Source organism: Diceros bicornis, chromosome 13 (assembly GCF_020826845.1).
Source record: "Diceros bicornis minor isolate mBicDic1 chromosome 13, mDicBic1.mat.cur, whole genome shotgun sequence".
NCBI lineage: Eukaryota > Metazoa > Chordata > Mammalia > Perissodactyla > Rhinocerotidae > Diceros > Diceros bicornis.
Window position 1 is genome coordinate 20,269,035 of NC_080752.1, and position 23,548 is coordinate 20,292,582.

General features: G+C 39.6%; 1 protein-coding gene across 3 annotated transcripts in view; it reads right to left on the reverse strand.

The window, feature by feature from the left end:
* Positions 1 to 16,240, reverse strand: part of OMA1 (OMA1 zinc metallopeptidase) — a 76,507-nt gene extending 60,267 nt beyond the window's left edge. Inside the window, exons 1-2 of one of the 3 annotated variants that reach the window (XM_058552528.1) lie at positions 16,207 to 16,240; positions 1,148 to 1,666 (exon numbers count right to left, since the gene is read on the reverse strand). In XM_058552528.1, the coding sequence (XP_058408511.1) occupies positions 1,148 to 1,647 (500 nt within the window). In that variant the 5' untranslated portion in view covers positions 1,648 to 1,666; positions 16,207 to 16,240. Of the gene's footprint in view, positions 1 to 1,147; positions 1,667 to 15,755; positions 15,904 to 16,206 lie in introns of those variants that run through there. The other 2 variants (XM_058552529.1, XM_058552530.1) reach the window with 2 other exon arrangements.
* Between the last annotated feature and the right edge of the window lie 7,308 nt (positions 16,241 to 23,548).

Genomic DNA, 23,548 nt, shown 5'->3' on the forward strand with positions numbered 1-23,548 from the left:
AGGTCTCTTTCCCCGGACTACAATCGTCCTGAATAAAATCTGCTTTTACTGCTTTAAATATTGTCCAGCACTGATTTTCTTTGACAGTCATTAATTAAATTGAAAGCTAATATAGCTGTCTACTTTTTGGGTGCCAATGCCAAATGGTAAAGAACACAATAAATTACAGAGTACAAGTTCTCAACTTTTGATAATAAGAAAATTAGGTTGGTTAATATGGAAGTAAGAAGGTGGCCAGAAAGGATTTCATCACTATCAAACATACAGCTTTATGAGGAGACAATGCTTAACTTTACCTTCCTTCAATCTTCACAGAGCAAATAAGAGAAAACAGGATTCATTACGGGGGGATTAAATTAAATATAAAGTACTATTTAGTTGTAAAAATATTAATTATTATAAAAAACTACCAAGAGCAAATATAAAGATTTGTTGGAAAAGAACAGAAAAATAAATAAATAAATAAATATTAACAGTTTAATAGTTAACTTGGTTAGGAGTGATCCCATTCTTAAATAAGCAAAGTTGTTCAGTTTCATGATCCATTGCCTCAAATTCCATAAACTAAAAAGGAATGTTTGTAAGCACTGTTCTCATACATAAGTTATAACCAACATTTCTGATTCTTCTTGTAATCATAAAGTCAATCTTTTAAAAAGTACCTAGGGGGCCAGCCCCGTGGTGTAGCAGTTAAGTGCGTGTGCTCCGCTGCCGCGGCCCTGGGGTTCAGATGCCAGGGGCACACCAACACACTGCCTATCAAGTCATGCTCTTGTGGCATCCCATATAAAGTGGAGGAAGATGGGCATGGATGTTAGCCCAGGGCCAGTCTTCCTCAGCAAAAAGAGGAGGATTGGCAACAGATGTTAGCTCAGTGCTAATATTCCTCACACATACAAAAAAGAAAGTATCTATACAAGATATATAAGAACAATTTTTTAAAGATCCTATTTCTATACTATAAGTTAATATGTAGTAAATTACTTTAAGATTATTAAATCATATATAACAAAACTAGGTAGAACCAACTATTTAAAAACTTAATTTTGAGCTAAATATGAGAGGGAAATCTAACAAATTTTCTTTAAAAGTATAGTTTTATAAATACTCTTTAATAAAAAGTTTACTTTTTTAAAAAGCATCTTACCTGCCTACAATGATTGCGAGTAGTTTCTGCACTGGTTTAAGAACTACCAACAAGAGAGGAACGGGAGCAGCCTGAAACCGTGGAGAAGTGTGGAAACTCCTGATGTCTCTCACGAGGGAAGAGCTTAGAGGGCGCAGTGCTGAAAGAGCAGGAACTACCGCAACTTCTTCTATCAGTTGCTGTCTTGAAAAAGAAACATTCTGTGCAGTACATTTTTGGTTAATCATCCAAATTTCCTTACTTTTGGCACATGAGAGGCATCCTGTTCTTTTGTTATTAAAAGTTCTATAGAAATGAAAGTTTCCCGGCAGAAAAGTCAGTCTATCACACTGATTCATTCGCAGGCCCTGATACTTATTTACTGTACGGTTAATCTGTACTTGATGACAGTCTGGCGAGGTTTTAGCTAGTGTGTTACATTTTCTCCAGTTGGTCAGTAAATTAAATCGGAAGAAAGCACAGTTTCTAGTAGCAGACTGCAATCCATAGATGAAGTTCATCTTTCTTTTGCTTGATTATCTGGAACACAAAAAATAAACTATAAATATCTTTAGAAAATACTTACTTGCCAAACTGGGAATATAACACTTATGAAATAGGTGTGTCAGTTGTTCTTCCTTTAACACAGCTCACCCTAAATTACCTTGGGTTTCTACTCACCACCCCACAGCAGTACCTTTCAGTAACACAAACCAAAGAGGTTTTACTTACTTTTTTTTTTTACTCTACAACATGTACTTTACAAACTTGAATTTTTTCTTCTTTTCATTTTTTATTTTAGTTGGGGGAATCTATTTTTATTTCATCAGCTAAATTATTTGGATAATCAGAAATGGATTAGATAAAAACAGCAGTAAAATTTTATCAATTGTCAATAACTGCAGGAAAGAAGTATGTAATGGAATGGTAAAGTCTAACTTACAAGATATATTTTTTTAAAATACAAATTTATTCCTTTCAGACATAATCCTGGTGCTTCTGACTAAGGCCAAGATGGAGTAAGCGGGACCAGACTTATCTTCCCACCTAAAACAACTAAAAAAATAGACAGAATAAATAAAACAATGGTTTCAACACACTGGACATTAGGCAATGAAGGACAGTGATCCCTGAGAGATAGGAAACAATAAAGTGAGCTCTACAATAGGCAGAGAGGGGAAACGTAGGCACATCCCAACAGTCCCTCTAAATTGAAGAGATGAAGCTGGAAGTTCAAGTAGGTCACGGTAGCTAGAGCTCACAGAGCAGAGTACAAGACAGAGCTGCACAGAGAAAGAACTCCAGAGACCTGCAGAGAATCCCCGACTTGTACCCAGCCGAGTTCTGACCAGGGTGTTCAGATGATAAAATGCCCTGGAGAGGGGAAAGAATCACCTGAAAGAATCTGAGGAACGATATGCAGGGCTCACAGAGGGCAGAGTATAGCACCTGTTCCCACCCTTCAAAGTGGAAAACCTATCAATTCATGGGGCATTGGGTACAGTACAGTCATACATTGCTTAACAAAGGGGATATGTTCTGAGAAATATGTTGTTAGGTGATTTCCTCATTGTGCGAACATCATAGTCTACTTACACAAACCTAGATGGCATAGCCCACTACACACCTAGACTGCATAGTCCTAACCTTATGGGACCACCATTGTATATGCAGTCTTCTATTGACTAAAACATCATTATATGGCACATGACTATAGGGTTTTGCCTCAATATTATAAAAATTAGTCCTAGACTAAAAGTTGCTCTGGCCCTATCTAACAAAGATTAAAAGCAACATTCAAAAAGATCAAACTGTTTCTAAGTAACTTAACAGCATTCCAGAAAAAAGCTCAAGAACGGTTATAAGAATACAAAAATATCTAGCACTTAACAATGTACAATTAAAAATTACCAGGCATGCAAGAAGCAGGATATGTGACCAATAATTAGGAGAAATATCAATCAATAGAAACTAACTCCTAAGTAACACAAATGACAGCACAAGTAGACAAGGATATTAAAGTAGTTATTATAACTATATTCCATTTGTTTAAGAAGTTAAAGGAAAATTCAAGCATGTTACGTAAGACATGAATATATTTTTTAAATAGACCTACATTGAATTACTAGACAAGAAAACTGTCTTAGATTAAAAAAAAAAAAAAAACCCCAATGGATGAGACTAATAGCAGATTAGACATTGTAGAAATAAAGACTTGTAAACTTGACATACCAATAGAAACCATCCAAAATGAAATGCAAAGAGAAAACAGAGTGGGAAAAAATGCACAGAGCATCCCTGAGGTGTGGAATAACTTCAAGTGGCATAATACACATGTAACTGGAGTCCCAAAAAAGGGGGGTAGAGCTGGTAGACAGAAAAAACACTTGAAAAATAATGACCAAAATTTTCCAAATTTGATGAAAACTGTAAACTCACAAATCCAGGAAATTTAACAAACCACACACACAAGAAACACAAAGGAAACAACTCCAAGGTATATCATTATCAAATTTCTTAAAACCAATGACGGGAAAATCTTAAATTTGACATTTAGATGAAATGGATAAATTCCTTGAAAAACACAAACTACCAAAGCTCACTCAAGAAGAGACAGATAACCTAAAGAGCCCTATATCTATTTTTTTTAATTGAATTTGTAGTTAAAGACATTCCCACAAAGAAAGCTCCAGGCCCAAACAGCTTCACTGGGGAATTCTATCAAACATTTAAAGAAGATTTAGGGAGTGACGTCAGCATCATAGCAGAGTGAGTTGTTCCCTTTGTGTCTCTCCTCTAAGTTACAACTAAATGGACATTCACTAACCAAAGAGGATTCCCCACAAAGCACAACAGGATGCCTGAGAGATAAATGCAACTATACATCTGAAAGTGGGTGGACTAGATCGCTGGGAAGCAGTGGAACTGGGTGAGCGCACCCCACCCCCTCCCCAGCGGCAGTGATCCTCACACAGGACTGTAAGAGGAGGCAGGGGCAGACCAGTTGGCACACGAATGCTTTCGTAGTGGTGGCCTTGCCTGCAGGAGCGCCCACCAGACCTCGCCGGCCCCATCTGTGGGAATCCTCCCTGCTGAGTGGTGGCAGCTTAGCCTGCACGAGGGAGCCCTGCCCACCAAGCACAGCAGCTCAGCTGAACTGCCTGCAAGTGCAGAGCTGGCCCGCACATGAGAGAAAGTGCCCCTCCCGTCCTGCATAGCACAGCACCTCAGCTGGTCCCCTGACGAGTGTAGTGGTCCCGCCCACATGAGAGTGATCCACTGGCAGAGCACACAGGCGCCACATGCATGCATGACGAGCCAAGCAGCTGTGGCTAGGCTGCACAAACACAGAGCAGCCCTACCAGCACAACTTCCAGCAGACAGAGTGGGATCAGGAAACACAGCTCCTGCCCCCCACAGCAGTGACAGGAGAAATCTGCAACCTGTTACTACCACAAATGCGCTGGCAAAGGATCAATTCATCAAACACCATGAAGAACTACAGTAACGCTTCAGATCAGAAGAAAAATGACAAGTCTCCAGACCAATGGTGAAGTCACAGAAATTTACAATCTAAATGACAGATAATTCAAAATAGTTGTCATAAAGAAACTCAACAAGTTACAAAAAAACTCAAGAAGACAGTTCAATGAGCTCAGGAATAAAATTAATGAGCAGAAGGAATACTTCACCAAAGAGATTGAAGCTCTAAAAAAAAAAAAATCAAACAGAAGTTCTGGAGATGAAGAACACAGTTAATAAAATAAAAAATAATCTAGAAACCATAAAAAACAGAGCTGACCCTGTGGAGGACAGAATTAGTGATTTAGAGGATAGAAATATAGAAATGCTTCAGGTGGAGGAGGAGAGACAACTAAGATTTTTAAAAAATTAAGAAATTCTTTGAGAAATATCCAACTCAATTAGGAAAAGCAACGTAAGGATTATAGGCATTCTAGAGGGAAAGGGGAGGGAGAAAGGAGCAGAGAGCTTTTTCAAAGAAATAATAGCTGAGAACTTCCCAAACCTGAGGAAGGCACTGGACTTACAGGTACATCAAGCCAACAGAACACCTAATTACACCAATGCAAAAAGACCTTCTCCAAGGCATATAATACTAAAACTGGAAAAAGTCAATGACAAAAAAAAATATTCAGGGCAGCAAGGCAGAAGAAGATAACCTACAAAGGAACCCCTATCAGGCTTTCAGCAAATTTCTCAGCAAAAACCTTACAGGCTAGGAGAGAATGGAATGATATTTTTAAAATATTGAAAGACAAAAACTTTCAGCCAAGAATACTCTATCCAGTGAAACTACCCTTCAGATATGATGGAGAAATAAAAGCTTTCCCAGATAAACAAAAGCTGAGGGAGTTCATCGCCACTAGGCCTGCCTTACAAGAAATGTTGAAAGGAGTCCTCCCATCTGAAACTAAAAAGCAAAGGTTTACAAAACTTTGAGCAAGGAGATAAATAGACAGAATCAGAAAATTGCAGCTCTATATCAGAATAGGTTAGTAAACACTTAATTAGTACACAAAAGATAAAGGGAAGGAAAGCATCAAAAATAACTATAAACACTTCAATTCAGTCACAAACTCACAACACACACAAAAAAAATTGTGACAACAATAACTCAGAAGAAGAAGAAAGGGATAGAACCTGCTTAGGCTAATGGAGATGAGGCTATCAGAAAATGGACTATCTCATCTATGAGATCTTTTATACAAACCTCATGGCAACCACTAAACAAAAACAGAGCAGAGCCACAAATCATAAATAAAGAGAGAACTGAGAAAACCATCAAAGAAAACCACCAAACTGAAATGGAAGTCAGAAATACAAGGGAAGAGAAACAATACAAATATAGAACAACCAGAAAACAAGAGATAAAATGGCAGTATTAAGCCCTCATATGTCAATAATGACTCTAAATGTAAATGGATTGAATTCTCCAATCAAAAGACACAGAGTGGATGGATGGATTAAAAAACAAGACCCAAAAATATGCTGCCACCAGGAAATACATCTCAGCTCTAAAGACAAACATTAAGTTCAAGGTGAAAGGATGGAAGATGACATTCAAGCAAATGATAAGCAAAAGAAAGCAGGTGTTGCCATACCTAGACAAAGCAGACTTCAAGATAAAAAAGACAAAGAGAGACAAAGAGGGTAGTATATAGTAATAAAAGGGACATTCCACCAAGAATACATAACACTTACGAATATATACGCATCTAACACAGGAGCACCAGAGTATATAAAGCAACTATTACAGACATAAAGGGAGAAATTGACAGTAACACAATAATAGTAGGGGACCTCAACACCGCACTTACATCAGTGGATAGATCATCCAGACAGAAAGTCAAGAAGGAAACAGTGGCCTTAAATGAAACACTAGACCAGATGGACTTAATAGATATATATAGATCATTCCATCCAAAAATAGTAGAATACACATTCTTCTCAAGTGCACATGGAACATTCTCAAAGATAAACCATTTATGTTAGGAAAGAAGGCAAGCCTCAGTAAGTTTAAGATGACTGAAAGCATATCAAGCATCTTTTCTGACCACAATGCTATGAAACTAGAAATCAACTACACAAAAAAAGGCTGAGAAAGTCACAAATATGTGGAGACTAAACAACATGCTACTGAACAACCATTGGATCAATGAAGAAATCAAAAAATACCTGGAGACAAATGAAAATGAACACACAACATACCAACTCTTATGGGATGCAGCAAAAGTGGTATTAAGAAGGAAATTTACAGCAATACAGACCTACCTCAACAAACAAGAAAAATCTCAAATAAGTAATCTTAAACTACATCTAACAGAGCTAGAAAAAGAAGAACAAAGCCCAAAGTCAGCAGAAGGAGGGAAATAATAAAAATTAGAGCAGAAATAAATGAAATAGAGACTAAAAATACAATATAAAGGATCAATCAAACTAAGAGCTGGTTCTTTGACAAGACAAACAAAATTGACAAACCCTTAGCCAGACTCACAAGAAAAAAAGAGAGAAGGCTCAAATAAATAAAATTAAAAATTAAAGAGGAGGGGGCCAGCCCAGTGGCATAGTGGTTGAGTTTTCGTGCTCCGCTTCGGCGGCCCAGACCTATGCACCACTCACCAAGCCATGCTTGGTGCATGCAGGTGCATGCAGGTGCATGCATGCAAGCCATGCATGCAGCATCCCACATAGAAGAGCTAGAAAGATGTACAACTAGGACTCACAAAGATGCACTTGGGCTTTGGGGAAAAAAAAATGAAAGAGGAGAAATTACAATGCATACCACAGAAATACAAAGGATTTTAAGAGAATACTATGAAAAACTATACGCCAACAAATTGGATAACCTAGAAGAAATGGATAAATTCTTAGATTCATACAACCTCCCAAAACTGAATCAAGAAGAAACAGGGAATCTGTAAAGACCAATTACAAGTAAAGAGATTGAAACAGTAATCAAAAACCTCCCAAAAAACAAAACAGATGGCTTCTCTGGAGAATTCTACCAAACACTCAAAAAATATTTAATACCTATCCTTCTCAAACTATTCCAAAAAATTGAGGAAGATGGGACACTGCCTAACTCATTCCATGAGGCCAATATTACCCTGATACCAAAACCAGACAAGGACAACACAAAGAAGGAAAATTACAGGCCAATATTGCTGATGAACACAGATGCAAAAATCCTCAACAAAATATTGGCAAATCTAATACAGCAATACATTAAACAGATCATATGCCATGATTAAGTAGGATTTATACCACGGACACAAGGATGGCTCAACATCCACAAATCAATGTGATACACCATATTAATGAAATGAGGAATAAAAATCACATGATCTTCTCAATAGATGCAGAGAAGCATTTGACAAGATCCAACATCCATTTATGAGGAAAACTCTCAATCAAATGGGTATAGAAGTACCTCAACATAATAAAGGCCATATATGACAAACCAACAGCCAACATCATACTTAACAGTGAAAAACTGAAAGCCATCCCTCTGAGAAAAGGAACTAGACAAGGGTGCCCACTCTCCCCACTCCTATTCAACATAGTATTGGAGGTTTTGGCCAGAGCAATTAGGCAAGAAAAAGAAATAAAAGGGATCCAAATTGGAAAGGAAGAAGTAAAACTCTCACTGTTTGTGGATGACATGATTCTATATATAGAAACCCTCAAGAATCCACCAGAACTATTATAAATAATCAACAACTACAGCAAAGCTGCAGAGTACAAAATCAACTTACAAAAATCAGCTGCATTTCTATACACTAATAACAAACTAGCAGAACGAGACATCAAGAATACAATCCCATTTACAAGTGCAACAAAAAGAATAAAATATCTAGGAATAAACTTAACCAAGGAGATGAAATGGTTATACTGAAAACTATAAGACATCATTGAAAGAAATCAAAGACATAAAGAAATGGAAAGATATTCCATGATCATGGATTGGAAGAATAAACACAGTTAAAATGTCCATATTACCTAAAGCAATCTAGATTCAATGCAATCCCAATCAGAATCCCAATGACATTCTTCATGGAAATAGAACAAAGAATCCTAAAATTTATATGGAACAACAAAAGATCCCAGATAGCCAAAGCATCCTGAGAAAAAAGAACAAAGCTGAAGGCATTGCAATCCCTGACTTCAAAATATACTACAAAGCTATAATAATCAAAACAGCATGGTACTAGCACAAAAACAGACACACAGATCAATGGAACAGAATTGAGAGCCCAGAAATAAAACCACACATCTATGGACAGCTCATCTTCGACAAAGGAGCCAAGAACATATAATGCAGAAAGGAAAGTCTCTTCAATAAACGATGTTAGGAAAATTGGACAGCCACACGCAAAAGAATGAAAGTAGACCATTGTCTTACACCATACACAAAAAATTAACTCAAAATGGATTAAAGACTTGAATGTAAGACCTGAAACCATAAAACTCCTAAGAAAATATAGGCAGTACACTCTTTTCACATCGGTCTTAGCAACATCTTTTCGAATACCATGTCTACTCAGGCAAGGGAAACAACAGAAAAAACAAACAAATGGGACTACATCAGACTAAAAAGCTTCTGCACGGCAAAGGAAACCATGAACAAAACAAAAAGATAACCTACCAACTGGGAGAAAATATTTGCAAATCATATATCTGACAAGGGGTTAATTTCCAAAATATATAAAGAACTCATACAACTCAACAAGTAAAACACAAACAACTCAATCAAAAAATGGGCAGAGGATATGAACAGACATTTTTCCAAAGAAGATATACAGATGGCCAACAGGCACATGAAAAGATGTTCAACATCACTAATTATTAGGGAAATGCAAATCAAAACTACAATGAGATATCACCTTACACCTGTCAGCATGGCTATAATTAACAAGACAGAAAATAAAGAATGTTGGAGAGGATGTGGAGAAAAATGAACCCTCATACACCGCTGGTAGGAATGCAAAGTGGTGCAGTCACTATGGAAAACAGTATGGAGATTTCTCAAAAAATTAAAAACAGAAATAACATACAATGCAGCCATCCCACTACATGGTATTTATCCAAAGAACATAAAATCAACAATACAAAGAGATTAATGCACTCCTATGTTCACTGCAGCATTGTTCACAATAGCTAAAATGGGGAAGCAACACAAGCGCCCGTCAACTGAAAAATGGATAAAGAAGATGTGGTATACATATACAATGGAATACTACTCTACTCAGCCATTAAAAAAAAAAAAACAAAATTATCCCATTTGCAACAACATGGATGGACCTTGAGGGTATGATGTAAAGCGAAATGAGCCAGACAGAGAAAGACAAACACCATACGATTTCATTCACATGTGGAAGATAAACAAACACATGGATAAGGAGAACAGATTAGGGGTTACCAGAGGAGAAGGGGGTTGGGGGGGTAGGCGAAAGGGGTAAAGGGGCTCATATGTATGGTGACTGATGAAAACTAGACTATTGGTGGTAAGCACGATGCAGTCTATATAGAAACTGATATATAATAATGTACATCTGAAATCACACGTTATAAATCAATATGGAAAAAAAGAAAATAAAAATAAAAAAGATATAATAATAATTCTATACAAGCTCTTCCAGGAAATTAAAAAGGAAGGAATAGTTTGCAACTCATTCCATTAAGACCAGCATTATCCTGATACCAAAGCCAGAAAAAGAAATTACAGAAAGACTATAGAGTAATATCCTTCATGAACACACATACAAAAATTCTTAACAATACTTTAGAAAACCTAATTCGACCATATATAAGAAGGACAAAACATCATGACAAAGTGAGGTTTGTCCCAGGAATGCAAGGTTGATTAAACAAGATAAATCCGTGTAATTCACCCTATTAACAGATTGAAAAAGAAACACTGCATGATCATCTCAACAGATACAGAAAAAGCACTTGATAAACTCTAACATCCACCCCTGATAAAAACTCTCAGTAAACTAAGACATGTACAGAAAACCTATATGCCAACAGCATATTAGCAAAAGACTATCCTTTCCTGCTAGTATCAGGACCAAGGCAAGATGTCCATTCTCACCACTTCTATTCTACATTGTACTAGAGATCCTCGTCAGTGCACTAGAAACAAATAAATACATAACTAACTAACTAAATGGCATCCAGACAGGAAATAAAGAAGTAAAATTGTCTTTATTGCTAGATAACATGATTATCTATATAAATCCAAAGGAATCTACAAAAAGCTATTAGAATAAGTTTAGTAAGATGGCAGCATACAAGAGCAATATGCAAAAACAATTTTATTTCTATATACTAGCAACTGACAGAAGCTACACCCTACTCCCCCCGAAAAGTACATACTCTATGATTCCAGCTCTATAATATAAACTGCAGAAAATGCAAACAAATTTATAGTTACAGAGAGATCAGTGATCGCCGGAGGATGGGGATGTTAAAGAGGGGCAAGAGGAGGATTATGAAGTTTTAGGGGTAATAATATGTTCAGCATCTTGATTATGTTGCTGGTTTCACAAGTGTACACATAAATCAAATACTGTACAGTTTAAATATGTACAACTTATTGTATATCAATTATACATCAATTAAGCTATTTTTAAAAGATACTAACAAGAGACAGCAACCAAATGCAATGTGTAAACTCTGATTAGATCCTAGTTTGAAAGAAAAAAATCAGCTTTAGAAGATGACAACTGGGACTACTGGGGGAATTTGGATATGGATTTACTTTTAGGTTACTTTAGGTAATTATTGCTTATTTTCTTAGGTGACAATGATATTGTGGTTAAGTGAATATTTTATGCCTGAGATATTTGCTAAAATATCTCTTCATGATGAATACAACTTAAATTGTATAGCAAATGTACACATACATACACAGACACACAGAGGACATAAAGCCAACACAGTAAAATATTAACAATCATTGTATCTAAGTGGTGATTATATGTGTGTTCATTAATTTTTTTTCAATTTTTCTGAGTATTTCCAAATCTTCATAATAAAAGTTAGGGAAAAAAATATGTAAATCTAACTCAACCTAGGCTAATGCAATATTACCTAGAAAGATGCTTCAGAACACCAGTTTTAATAAATAGTATTACCTATATATCAAACTATTTAAAAATTACTCAAATTTTTTACATAGTTCATACATTCCATGCTTGCATTATTAATGGTATACTGTGAATAAACGGCATGCCAAGTAAACGTTAACTCTAAGTTAACCCTTTTGGAATTAAAACCAATTTTAAATCAGTTCAGGCCAGGCTGATATATAATAGTTTGACATTATTAACAACATACTTTCTTGTTTTCTTTTTTTTTTTTTGAACCAAGCTGAAAAGTGGTAAAATAATTTAAGCCTGGAAATCATTTCAAAATTAGTATTTGAGTAGCTAGTAAAGTTCTTAGGCTAGGTGGCATACGAGTTACAAACGCAGCATAAAATTCAGTTCCTGCCCTCATGGAGGTTATAATCTAGCTGAGGAGAAAAAAAATCTACCTAAGACTATTAGGGATAATAAAATACAGTTCCTCATTAAGTGCAATGTACTGTACGAATTAAAAAAAAAAAAGATACCCATGAGTAACAGAATAGTTCAGGAAGACAACTTTTATTTTTTATGCCATTTGGGCAGATGCAAAAAGACAACAAAAAGAAAAGAATTGTTTCAAATGGGCAAGTGTACTTACGGTTGAAATACAAAAAGTCTTCTACTAGAAGTCAAACTGCAAAACAACACAAACCCACTTTCTTTCCTTTAGTATAGTTGGAAAGCTTCAGACACTTGCTCAACCACACTCTCTTTTTATAAGTGTATTCTACAGCTTCAATTTAGGAGATAGGCTTAGATTGTCATGTTTGTCCCTAATGAACCCTGCCACTGGCCACAGAGCTAGGAATGGATATCTGACACTGAAAAGATTTTAAGTGAGGCATTATCAGGCACAGAAATATAAGGGCATGTATAAATTGGGGCTATAGTTGGTGCTACGGTAACACAAAGCAATAAGGAAGCAAGAACTGCAAACAAAAATCTTTGCAAAAGAAGTGGATCCACGGAAAGGACAATGAAATCAAAGTGTGGAAAGAAAGGAGGAGACCATGAAGCCTCAGAGAGAGAGACGGAGGGGGAAGATGCACACCTTCCTGGTTCCCAAGAGACCACTGTACTTTCTACACTTAATTGACTGTCATGAGTTTTTACTTTCTTCCTAAAATAATTCCCTCTCTTCAAGGAGTTTCTGTATCTTGCAAATAAATGATGGCTGACTTATGAGATTACATGGTATAAAACAGTTACACATTTGTATACAAGCTGATAACATTTTAATATTATACATGTTGTTTACTGGAACTGAGGGTTCCTTCCATACTTCGCAAAGCCAAATACCCAATTTTCAACAAAGAATCAGTTCCAGATAATACTGGATTATCTCTACCATGACTTTAGCACCCAAAAATATCTCAGCCCACATTACACCAGTCACGAATTCTTCCTCCTCAATATCTTGATCTAGCCTTTCCTGGGCTCTGTTGCCTTACGGTGTTGATTACTATACACCCTCCAATCTCTCTGCCTTATTTCACCGCCAACCTCTATCCCTCCAGTTCATCCTCCCAAAGTAGAGCTAAAGCAGTCTTTCTAAAATGCAAATGAGACAATGGAATCCTACTCCCACAACTCACATGAAGTCCTGCATTGCTAAATACCATGCAGCCATTTAAAAAATGGAGATTTGGGGGCCGGCCGGTGGCACAGCAGTTAAGTACGCAAGCTCCACTTCAGCGGCCCGGGGTTCACAGGTTCGGATCCCGGGCGTGCACCGACGCACCGCTTGTCAAGCCATGCTGTGGCAGCGTCCCATATAAAGTAGAGGAAGATGGGTATGGACGTTAGCCCAGGGCCAATCTTCCTCAAGAGAAAAAGGGGAGGATTGGCATGGATGTTAGCTCAGGGCTAGTCCTCCTCACAAAAAAAATTAAAAATGGAGATTTGTGTAATGACAAAAAACACAGGCAAATTTAAAACATAAGAACACACGCTATTTTGCAAAAATTCTGTATATCAAGGATGGCCAACTCAAATGTGTAAAGCAACACTGCACAACAGAACTTCCTGCAATGACGGAAATGTTCTATATCTGAACCATCCGATATGGTAGCTGCTACACGTGGCTACAGAGCACTTAAAATGTGGTTGGCGCAACTGAGCAACAGAATTTTTAATTAACTTAATTTTAATTAATGTAAAACTAAATGGCCATATGTGACTAGTGGCTACTATATTGAATAGTGCACGTTTGTAGGGTCCAGGCAGGTCAATATCAGCAAAGTCATACTTATGTAAATGCAGATTCACACTCACCTAAAGGAGGTGCAACAAGTATAATGGAATTTGGGCTTAGTGTTGCCAAATATTTCACTTTTTTCAAGGAAAGCCAGAAAGTCAGATAATGTACAAGTTATCAATTTAAAAACGTTGGCAACCAATTCAAAAAAAAAACTTTTTTAACCACCTCAACAAAACAAACATACACAGATCCCATTCAGTTTTTGATCTCTGAATTACGTTATTCATTCATTCATTAAATATTTAGTAAGTGCCTACTACATGTCCTACCACATACCATTCTGGATGCTAGTGATACCACAGAAAACAAAACAGACAAAAATCTCTACCCAATTTGCAAAAATAGTAATGCTAAAATATGCTAGCATATACAAATAAAAATCTAAAGAAATATAACCACACTATTCACAGTGGTTCTTTTTGGTGGCAGGATGGTGGTTGTAACGGATTTAGTATTTCCATCTTATATATTTCTGTGCTGTTTAAATTTTTACATGATGTATTATTACTTTTGTAAGCCCCAAAACCAATAAAGGCAACTACTGTTGTAATTTCCATTGGTTTCCATAGGCTTCAATAAACTCCTTCATATGGTAGACCAGGCCCCTCATAATGCTGCCTCCTCCTGTTTTCCGGGGCACTTCCCCATCCCTCCTTCACCCATTCCTAAACTCCAGACCCACTGACTGACTGACACCTCTCAGAAAAGAAAAGCTCTTATCTCTCTGTCTATGCACATCTACTTACACTGCTTAGCTCTGCTCATAGGCCAAGCAAACTCCTGCTCATCTCTCATGACTTACTGAAATTTTTAAAAAGTATTCTACTGACATGGAAGGTATAAGCAAAGCCCCAAATACTATATGTATATAAGTAAAAACATTACCATTTATATCACTGACAATCAAGTGTCACCTAGAACAGAAATAGTGCCTGATATTTTGTAATCTTTGGTTTATCCTTAAGAAAAGGTAAAGAAAGGGACAGGAAACCTATTTATACATTTTCCAAGAGCCAATCACTAGACTACACAGAGCACAAGAAAGAATCAGGGCTGACATCTTCAAAGAACTGCAGCAGGTCAACAAACACAGCTAGCAGACTTCCAGGATTACTAAATTAATGATGTGAGAAAATTAAACAATTTGATTGCTAGCCTCTAAGAACATTTCAGATCCTTAATTCTTTAAGTACCATCTCAGAATGAGCAAGTACAGCACTCATAGCTGAAGCCTGGAATAGTTTTAACAAATCCGTGAAAAATGACTATTTCTTCTCTAGTTTCTATGGAAACAGCTGTCAGATTGGCAAAAAATAGGACATGTACTTTAATCATTCGAGCAAAGTACATACAGGACGGAAGGCTTAAGAAAATAAACTGGAAGGCAACACACTTGGTTCTCAAGCTTCCAGACGTCAGACTGCACCCCTTCGCCCTGGCCCAGATGCCGGCACGAACCTAAACTCTCTCGGCGAGGGTCACGCGGCCTCGGTGGGAGCCGCTATAGCTGATCCATCCCTCATTTCCAAGTGAGGCACTTCCGCCTCCTGGACCAAAACCTCACCGAGGACTGCCCGCAAGGCACAGTAAAACTGGCGCTCCGCGACACACAGGCAAGCGACATTACTTCAATAGCATAAACAGTGATTTTGGTAGACAAGTTGTTGAAGAAACTATTAAGACTTCCTAGAACTGTTTAGACAGGAAATTTTACATTTTTCACTGCCGCGTTTAGGCAGGAAAGCTTTTTCTCTACTTTGAGCGTGAGGCGATCAGACGGGCTGACTCTCGGGATGCCTTCAGACGCGGCGTCGACCCGGAGGGGGCGAGGGGGGCCCCCACCCCGCGCTGAAGAGGAGCCGCCGCGAGGACAGGCGGACGGGACAGGGAGGGGACAGCGAGGGTCTCCGCCCGCCCGCAGCCCCGGACCCCGCCGTCACCCGCGAGGGGCGCCGGGGAGGATGCGGCTCCGCTCTCAGACCCCTTGCCCGGCCGCCCGCCCCTCGGCCCCCTCCCCAGGCCGCGCCACATCCCCGCCGGTCCCCACGGTCCTCCTCCTCACCCCCGCGGCCCTGGAGTCATCCCTACTCCACTCCCGCACCCTGCCCCTCCCCTCGGCCCCGCTCCACTCGGAAAGGAGGGCAAAGGCATCCCCCCCAACAGACCCCAGCTGTGGCGAAAGCGAAGCCGACTCCTCCCACCCGACCGTGCGCAGGCGCACACCCCACCCCAGAAGCCCCGCACCCTCACTTCCGGCCCTCCGCTCCGGCCGGCGCGCCTTTAGCTCCGCCCACACCGGGCGGGCGATCCACCCGCCCAGAGTCGTCCTCGCCGCGAGCGAGGGCCCTGCGCGCACTGTGGCGCTCCCGCTCCCCCGCTTGGCGGGAGGAGGGACGTGGCTCTGGGCTGGGGCGCTTGTCCCGGAACTTCACTTACACAGATTTGTTAGAACCTGACTTGGCTGAGCTGGGTCCTTTGAGGAGTGATCCAGGCCAGGCCGTGCCCGCTGCAGATTCTAAGGCAGTGCTGGCCGAAAGGAAAGAGACTCGAGGGCTGCCAAAAGGCTAGGTGTCTTGGTTCTGAAGCTGACTGACGGAAGCAGTCTGTGCATTCTGTGCACAATGAAAAACATCGAAGGATATAAACCCTAAAAGGTATCACTTTTATAGGGTTTATTAGTAATTTTTTCCTTTTACCTTGCTTATCTGTGTTTTATAATTTGCCTTTTACTTTGAAGGAACTATTCTGGAAGACTCCGACCACTGGTTCCCTAAAAACTGAAGTGGCAAGTCCCTGAATCTTCATGAGTTTATCTCCCACCCTCTGAAGTGCAAGGGTCTGACCAATGTTTCCAATGTACTAGCCACCTCTTGCTCATCGTGCCTGATGAGCATGATGTCATCAATGTAACAGGGTGATGTTCTGTGGGCTGTCCAGGTGACCAGATCCTTTTGGACTGTATTATGACAGCTGGCACAAGGTGTGTGGTCGGGGGCTATTGCATGGTTAGGTCTGCAGTAGTCTATAAGCCATTCTCCGGGTTTCTGAAGGGGCCAGACTGGCAAGTTAAATAGAGATGTGACAGTGACAACCATGCTGCCTCCTTTAGGTCTTTAACGGTGACACCATCATCCCTTTAGCCCCTCGGATGAAATATTGGTTTTGATTTAGTATCTCGAATTGGTAGAGAAGGGACAGTTGCAGAGGCTTTCCTTGGTCTTCCCCACCATGAGAACCCAAGGCCGAGGACCTAATGTGGACCTTGTTCCAGCCACCCAATAATACACTCCCAGTTATGCACTCAGGGACTGGGGAAATGACCACTGGATGGGTCTATGGACCCATTGCAAGCTGGATGTTATCCAGGACTCTGCTTATAGCCTGACCCCCACAAGCCTCTGCTCTTACAGAGGGACCACGATAACACCCTGGGTTTCTGGGTAACAAGATCCTTTCCGACCCTGTGAAATGTCTGGATATTCGTCTTTCCTCAACATAGAGTCAGCTGAGAAAATGGTCATAGGCCATAGGGTAATCATTACAGTAAACACTTGTTTCAGTGCTGCAGGGTCCTTCTTCCTAGGGACCCAGCCACTGCTTCAGTCAATGAGTTCTGTGGTCGGGGTCTGAAAATTGGCTCAGATCTGAGAATTGAGCAAAGAGCATGACTTTTTATTGGGGCAACCACACTCAGACTCCTGCTCCTCCATTCTTGCCCTCTGATTGTAGATGTTAAGCAGCACCTTGTTGGGTGCCCATCTATTTTTACCCTAGGGACACCTTGGACTGTTAAATACCGTCAAAATCCCCTGCAGATCAAGCTGCCCCTCTGACCTGCCAGCTGTGATTACAGCTTCCAGGCTTCTGGTAGTTAAAGCCACCACCTGGCTTCCATTACTTCAGGATTCTGTCATCCCCCAGATATTATCGAGCCCAGCCTTGTGATTGCTTCTCTTACCATCATCCCTGGCCTGCAGAGGGGCGCCCCCTCCAAACTTCTTAGTGATGCTGGTACTCCTCTCACCAGTACATTCCCCGTTGCTGTTGTACATTGTCCTTTGGGCTTCCTGTAGAACATAACCCTATGTCTGGTCTTCTGGTTCCACACAACAAATCATTCCAGCAAGCTCACTTCCCTCATGCCCTTCTTTCTTTCCTTCCTCCACAGATTAATTCAGCTGCCTTCCTCCCTGGATATTTCCCTTGGTTGAAGACACCTGCCTCATCCAAGAATATGCCTTCTCCCCAGGGACAGCACGCAGTCAATGGCCAATTAATCTGGGAGTACACAGGCCTGGCCCCTGTGCTTCAATTGAAGACAGCCCTGCGGGGCTGTCCCAGCTCCAGAGCTCTCCATGGGGTTGGCTGAGAAGCCCCACTGCTCGCTCTGCCCAATCCTCCTTCCCTTTCTCCCTTCTAGGTGTTATCCCTGCACACAGACTTATCTCAGAGCCTGTGTCCAGGGAAGCCAACCGAAGGCTACAGCTTTCTCCAGAAGTGGAAGCTGCGTTGACACAGACTTTCATTTATACCTCCTCGAGGAAGTATTGGAAGCTGAATACTGAGTTAAAGGAGAGACTAACAGTGAAGAATTATGAGGCATGACTTGTTTTAGAACCAGGTGTAGACAGCAGCTCAACAGACAAGTAAGCCTCTCTGCTGATGGAGACTCAGGTTGAGAGCCAGGGGAGATGGCACAGGATTTGACGAGGGTCCCATATTTGGTAGGCTGCAGTGGATGGGCGGTACCTTGGCTGAAGGGGCCTTTCATTTTTCTTGAATATATGCCAGGCGTGACTCTTCCAAACGTTGGAAATGACTGGTCCTGAATCTGCAATCACCCCAACGTAGATAATTGCAGCATCTTCATTTGCATATTCTACTCCAACAAAAATTAGCTCAGCGTTTTCTTCCTCTACATGTTTGACTTCCTTTACTTTCATCTTCTGTCATGCCAGCCCTTTTTCCCACATAACGTAAGCACACATGCCATTTAAATTTTTTTTTTTTTTTTTTTTGGCTTGAAGAGAGTGGTCACACAAAGTTCTAGTCTGTGTTTATTTAGAAATTGCCACCTGGATTGTGGCTGCTCTAGCCTGCTGACTGATCTCCCTGCCTCCCGGCTCATTCCTTTTATCTAAACAGCAGCCACCTGGACCCAGGTCCTGAAGTTGGGGGCCAGGATGATTCAATATGGCTCAGCAGTCTCCAGGCTGGGCCCAAGAGGAAGTCCACAGCTTGGACACATCCTTGCTCACTCCCCAGAGATTGGTTCCAGGTGAGCACTTTTCTAAGCCTCAGTGCAAACTATTGTTTTTTTTTTATTGCTCAAGTAAAATATTAATACCACAGAAAAGCAAAGCAGAAAGAAAAGTTCTCTTAACCCCACTACCCAAAGATAATCACTATTAACTTTTTGTATGTAACCCTCTTGAAATGCAAGATTAACATTACTTTAAAATTTAAAACTTTGATCAGATGAGATGTTACTGTCATTTTAATATGCATTTCTTTGATTCCTAACAATGTAAACACTTTTTCATGCTTATATGCTGTTTGGATTTCTTCTTTAGCAAATTGCCTGTTTGTGCCCTTAACCTATTTTTCTATAAAATATTCATTTTTATCTTATTGACTTATAAAAATATTTTATATAGTATTTAAGAATTGTCTGTCCTTTATGTAGCAAACATCTCCCTTGATTGACATTTGTCTTTCAATTTTGTTAATTCATGTATGCATATATAATTTTTAAAATTTTGATACAGACAAATCTATCCATCTTTTCATTGTGGTTTCTGCCTTTGAGGTCACATTTACATTCTGTCTCAATCCCAAGATTATATATTTACCAATATTTTCTTCTAGTATTTAATGCCTTTTTCTTTCTTAAATCTTTAATCTACAGGGAATTTATTCCAGTGTCAGGTAGGACAGAAAAATATAACCTAAAATGTTTTCTGAAGGATTGGGTCAATGGAGCTTTTACAAAAGACACATGCATGTGTCCTTCCCGTGGTCAAGGACCACCAAGGTCACTGCCGTCCCAACAATTTATTGAATAACCCATCCTTTGCTGACTGACTTGAAGCATCACTCTTGTTATATACTAAATTCTTATAAATAGCCACGTCTGTTCTGGACTTTCTCCTTTGTTCCTTTGTTCTGGCACTAGTACATGATTTTAATTAGTCTAACTTTACAATATAGATCTTATTTTCAAATATTTTGTTGCTCTTCTTACACATTTGACCTTCAAGACGAACTTGAGAACTATTTTTCAAGTCCTCCCCACCAAAAAAGGAGTGGGATTTTGATTTTGTTATTGCTGTTGTTTTTAAACTTAGATTAATTTGGGGGAAATTTATATCTTTGCAATGTTGATTCTATCAACCCAGGAAACTGACAGGTGTCTCCATTTATCTAGATCGTCTTTTATGTTTCTCCATAAAGTTTTACAGTTCTCTTATATGGGTCAAAGCAGTATATTTTTTAAAGGAACTATAAACTTCTTAGGTTTCCCGAATCTCAGAGATGGAAGGGACTTAAAAATCACCTCATCATCCCTACCCAATCTGTTGCTGAGTCCCCCTCTCAAGCAACCAAAGATATGGGGTGTATTTTGGTGTGTTTTTTTAACACGATGACATCATACTATATATATTTTCTGTGACTTCCATTTTCTCACTAGAACAATAGGTCTTGGAGAAATTTCTATATCAACACTTATAGATTAACTTAATCCATTTTAATCGCTACATGGTAGTCTATGGAAATGACACTGTATCATTTATTGTTCCCCTGTTTATGGACATTTTATTATTTCTGTTGTTTTGCTGTTATGATAACTCAGCTTACAATCTTGAACCCTAACTAAAATCAAAGTCCCCCAAATTCCAGGGAGCACAACCACTGCCTGCAAAGTCCCCTCCTCAAAGTCACCACCAGGTGGCACGTGCCTGTTTACAGAAAGGCATTTCTCTGGCTTCCCACAGTGTCCTTCAGTTCTGTCCAACAAATATTTATTGAACGTGCATTATACAGCAAGCTCTGGACTTTTAAAATACACTGATTTCAATATAGTAAACAAGTTCATTAATTCATAAATACTTACGGAGTGCACATTATGCGCCAGGCCCTGTGTAGGTCTGAGGGCTCCAAGGAGAATTAACCCCTGCTACTCTTCTGCACTCCAACAATTCCCAAAATAGAACATGGGTCATTACATCGTGGTACCCATTTATTTCTAAGCCCCAGATAATTCTCCACCCATGAGACCAATAGACCAGGCAAATAATTTGGACAACTCCTTAAATTTGTCCTGAGATTTCCATGCTTACGTTCCCATGCTCTTGCACATGCTGTTCTTCCTCTGTGGGATGCTTTCTAATTTGGGGTTCCCTCAGAAGGCGAACCTGAGACAAGGATTCAAATGCAAGTAATTTATTTGGGAGCTGGTCCCAGGAAGCACCAGTTGGGGAATAGAGAAGTGAGACAGAGAGGGAATAAAGCCCGATAAGTGATACACGAACTAGTTACAAATGGGGGCAAATGGAGTGGAGTCCCTCTGACGAATGCGGGGCGACTATGTAACACACACGTCAGAGTTTTCCCAACTGAGGGATGAAGTTGCTGGGCTATTTATCCACCAGCTCCAGTCAGTCGTTGGTTGAGGGCTGTCCTGGGGATGATTAATTCTCTGGCACTTCCAGCCTCCTGCGTGTGCTCCTGGGAGCCCAGAAAAAGCCTCAAGTAAAGGGATTCAAATACTAGCAGTTGGAAGTTAGACCAGCATGTGCAGAAATATGGGCCATGCACCAATATGAAGGGAGATGTGAGTGGGCACTAGCTGGCTAATTCATTCTTCAAAACAAAGGGCCGAAATCACCCACTCTGGCAAGTCTTGCATGCATCTGCACCAGGACTGGTGAGTTGCCCCACTTTTCTGTGCACCAGGAGCACTTTGTGCTTACGTCATTCCTACAAAGAGATTGTCAGTGGTGGCTCTGAGACCCAGGTTGGCCTGACTCCAAGTCCCAGGATAAAAACACTAGCGTGCTCCCATACAAGTGAGCCCCTTGGCTTGTAGATGCATCAGTGCAATCTCTGCCTCTGTCTTCATATCGCCATCTTCTCTGTGTTTCTGTGTGTCCTCTCTTCTTCTTATAAGGACACCAGTCATTGGATTTAGGGCCCACCCTAAGTCCAGGATGATCTCCTCTCAAGATCTTTAGCTTAATTAACATCTACAAAGACTCTATTTCCAAAGGAAATTTGAAGGAGATAAAATTCCTCTGTGTGGCTCTTAAATTAGGAGAATATGAGATTAGCGCTGCCAGTGACCATCTTGCCCATGATGAGGAGAAAGTTGGCCTAGAAAATGAAGCCAAGCCAAGAGCAGAATAAAGATATGAAAAGAGAGACAGAAACCTGACATTATTTGAGCCCTTGGATCCAGCCATACTTGGAGCAAACACTAGCCCTTCACTTTCCTGTTACATGAATCAACATATTTCTTTTGCTTAAGCTAGTTTGAGTTGAATTACTAACACAACTGAAATAGTCCTTACTAATGCACTCAAGTACTGCATCTCTGCTTTCCTCCTCAATCTATTTCCTCTTGCTTTTCTTCTTATACCTGACAAATTCCTATGTATCCTCAGGTCTCAGTTCAAACATAACTTTCTCAAGCGGCTCTTCCCTAAACTGGCCCCCAGCTCCACCCCAGATTATATCAGTTCTCCCTGATGGATGTTCTCATAGCCCTGTATTCCCTTATCATAACACTTACCCCACATTATTGTAATTACCTGTTTAATTTATTCTCCTATCCCAACACCACCACTGTGCTGAATGTACGGTCTTCGAGGGCAGAAAAAAATTCTGTTTATTGCTATATTCCCATTTCTATCATAGTGATGAAATATAGTAGATGGCTACTGTCTACTCATTCACAACTTTGAGTCTTCATTTATTTTTCAAATTATGGTAAAATAAATTATGACCAAGTGTAAGTATTTTCATGTGGCTACTAGATAATTGTAATATGTCCTGATTAATTTTTAGTATAAAAGCTAGTAATTGCTCTTACTTAGGAATTTCTTGAAATTACATTAATAATTTTTTTAAAACTCCCCAGCTGATGAAAGGGAATCATTTAAAGAGGATAATTATACTCATGGAGGATGAAGATTATTGCTTTAATAGTATTTAGCAGTCTGATTAGACTAAAGAAAGAGAGAACCCAGTTTGCTAGTTTTTTAAGCATTTTCTGAAGATCTGGATTAAAATCTAAATAATACATCACCTTGAACTGCCCTTCTTTTAAATAACTTTTGTTTTTTCCTGATTATTAAAGCAAATTACAATCATTGTGGAAAATTTAGAAACTACATAAAAGCATAGTTGGAGACAATAGAAAGCCCCAGTGTCCTCATCAGTGAATCTTTGTGTTTTATTTCTGTGCACATCTGTAACCAGATGTCAGCTCAGATCCTGGCTCTTGCC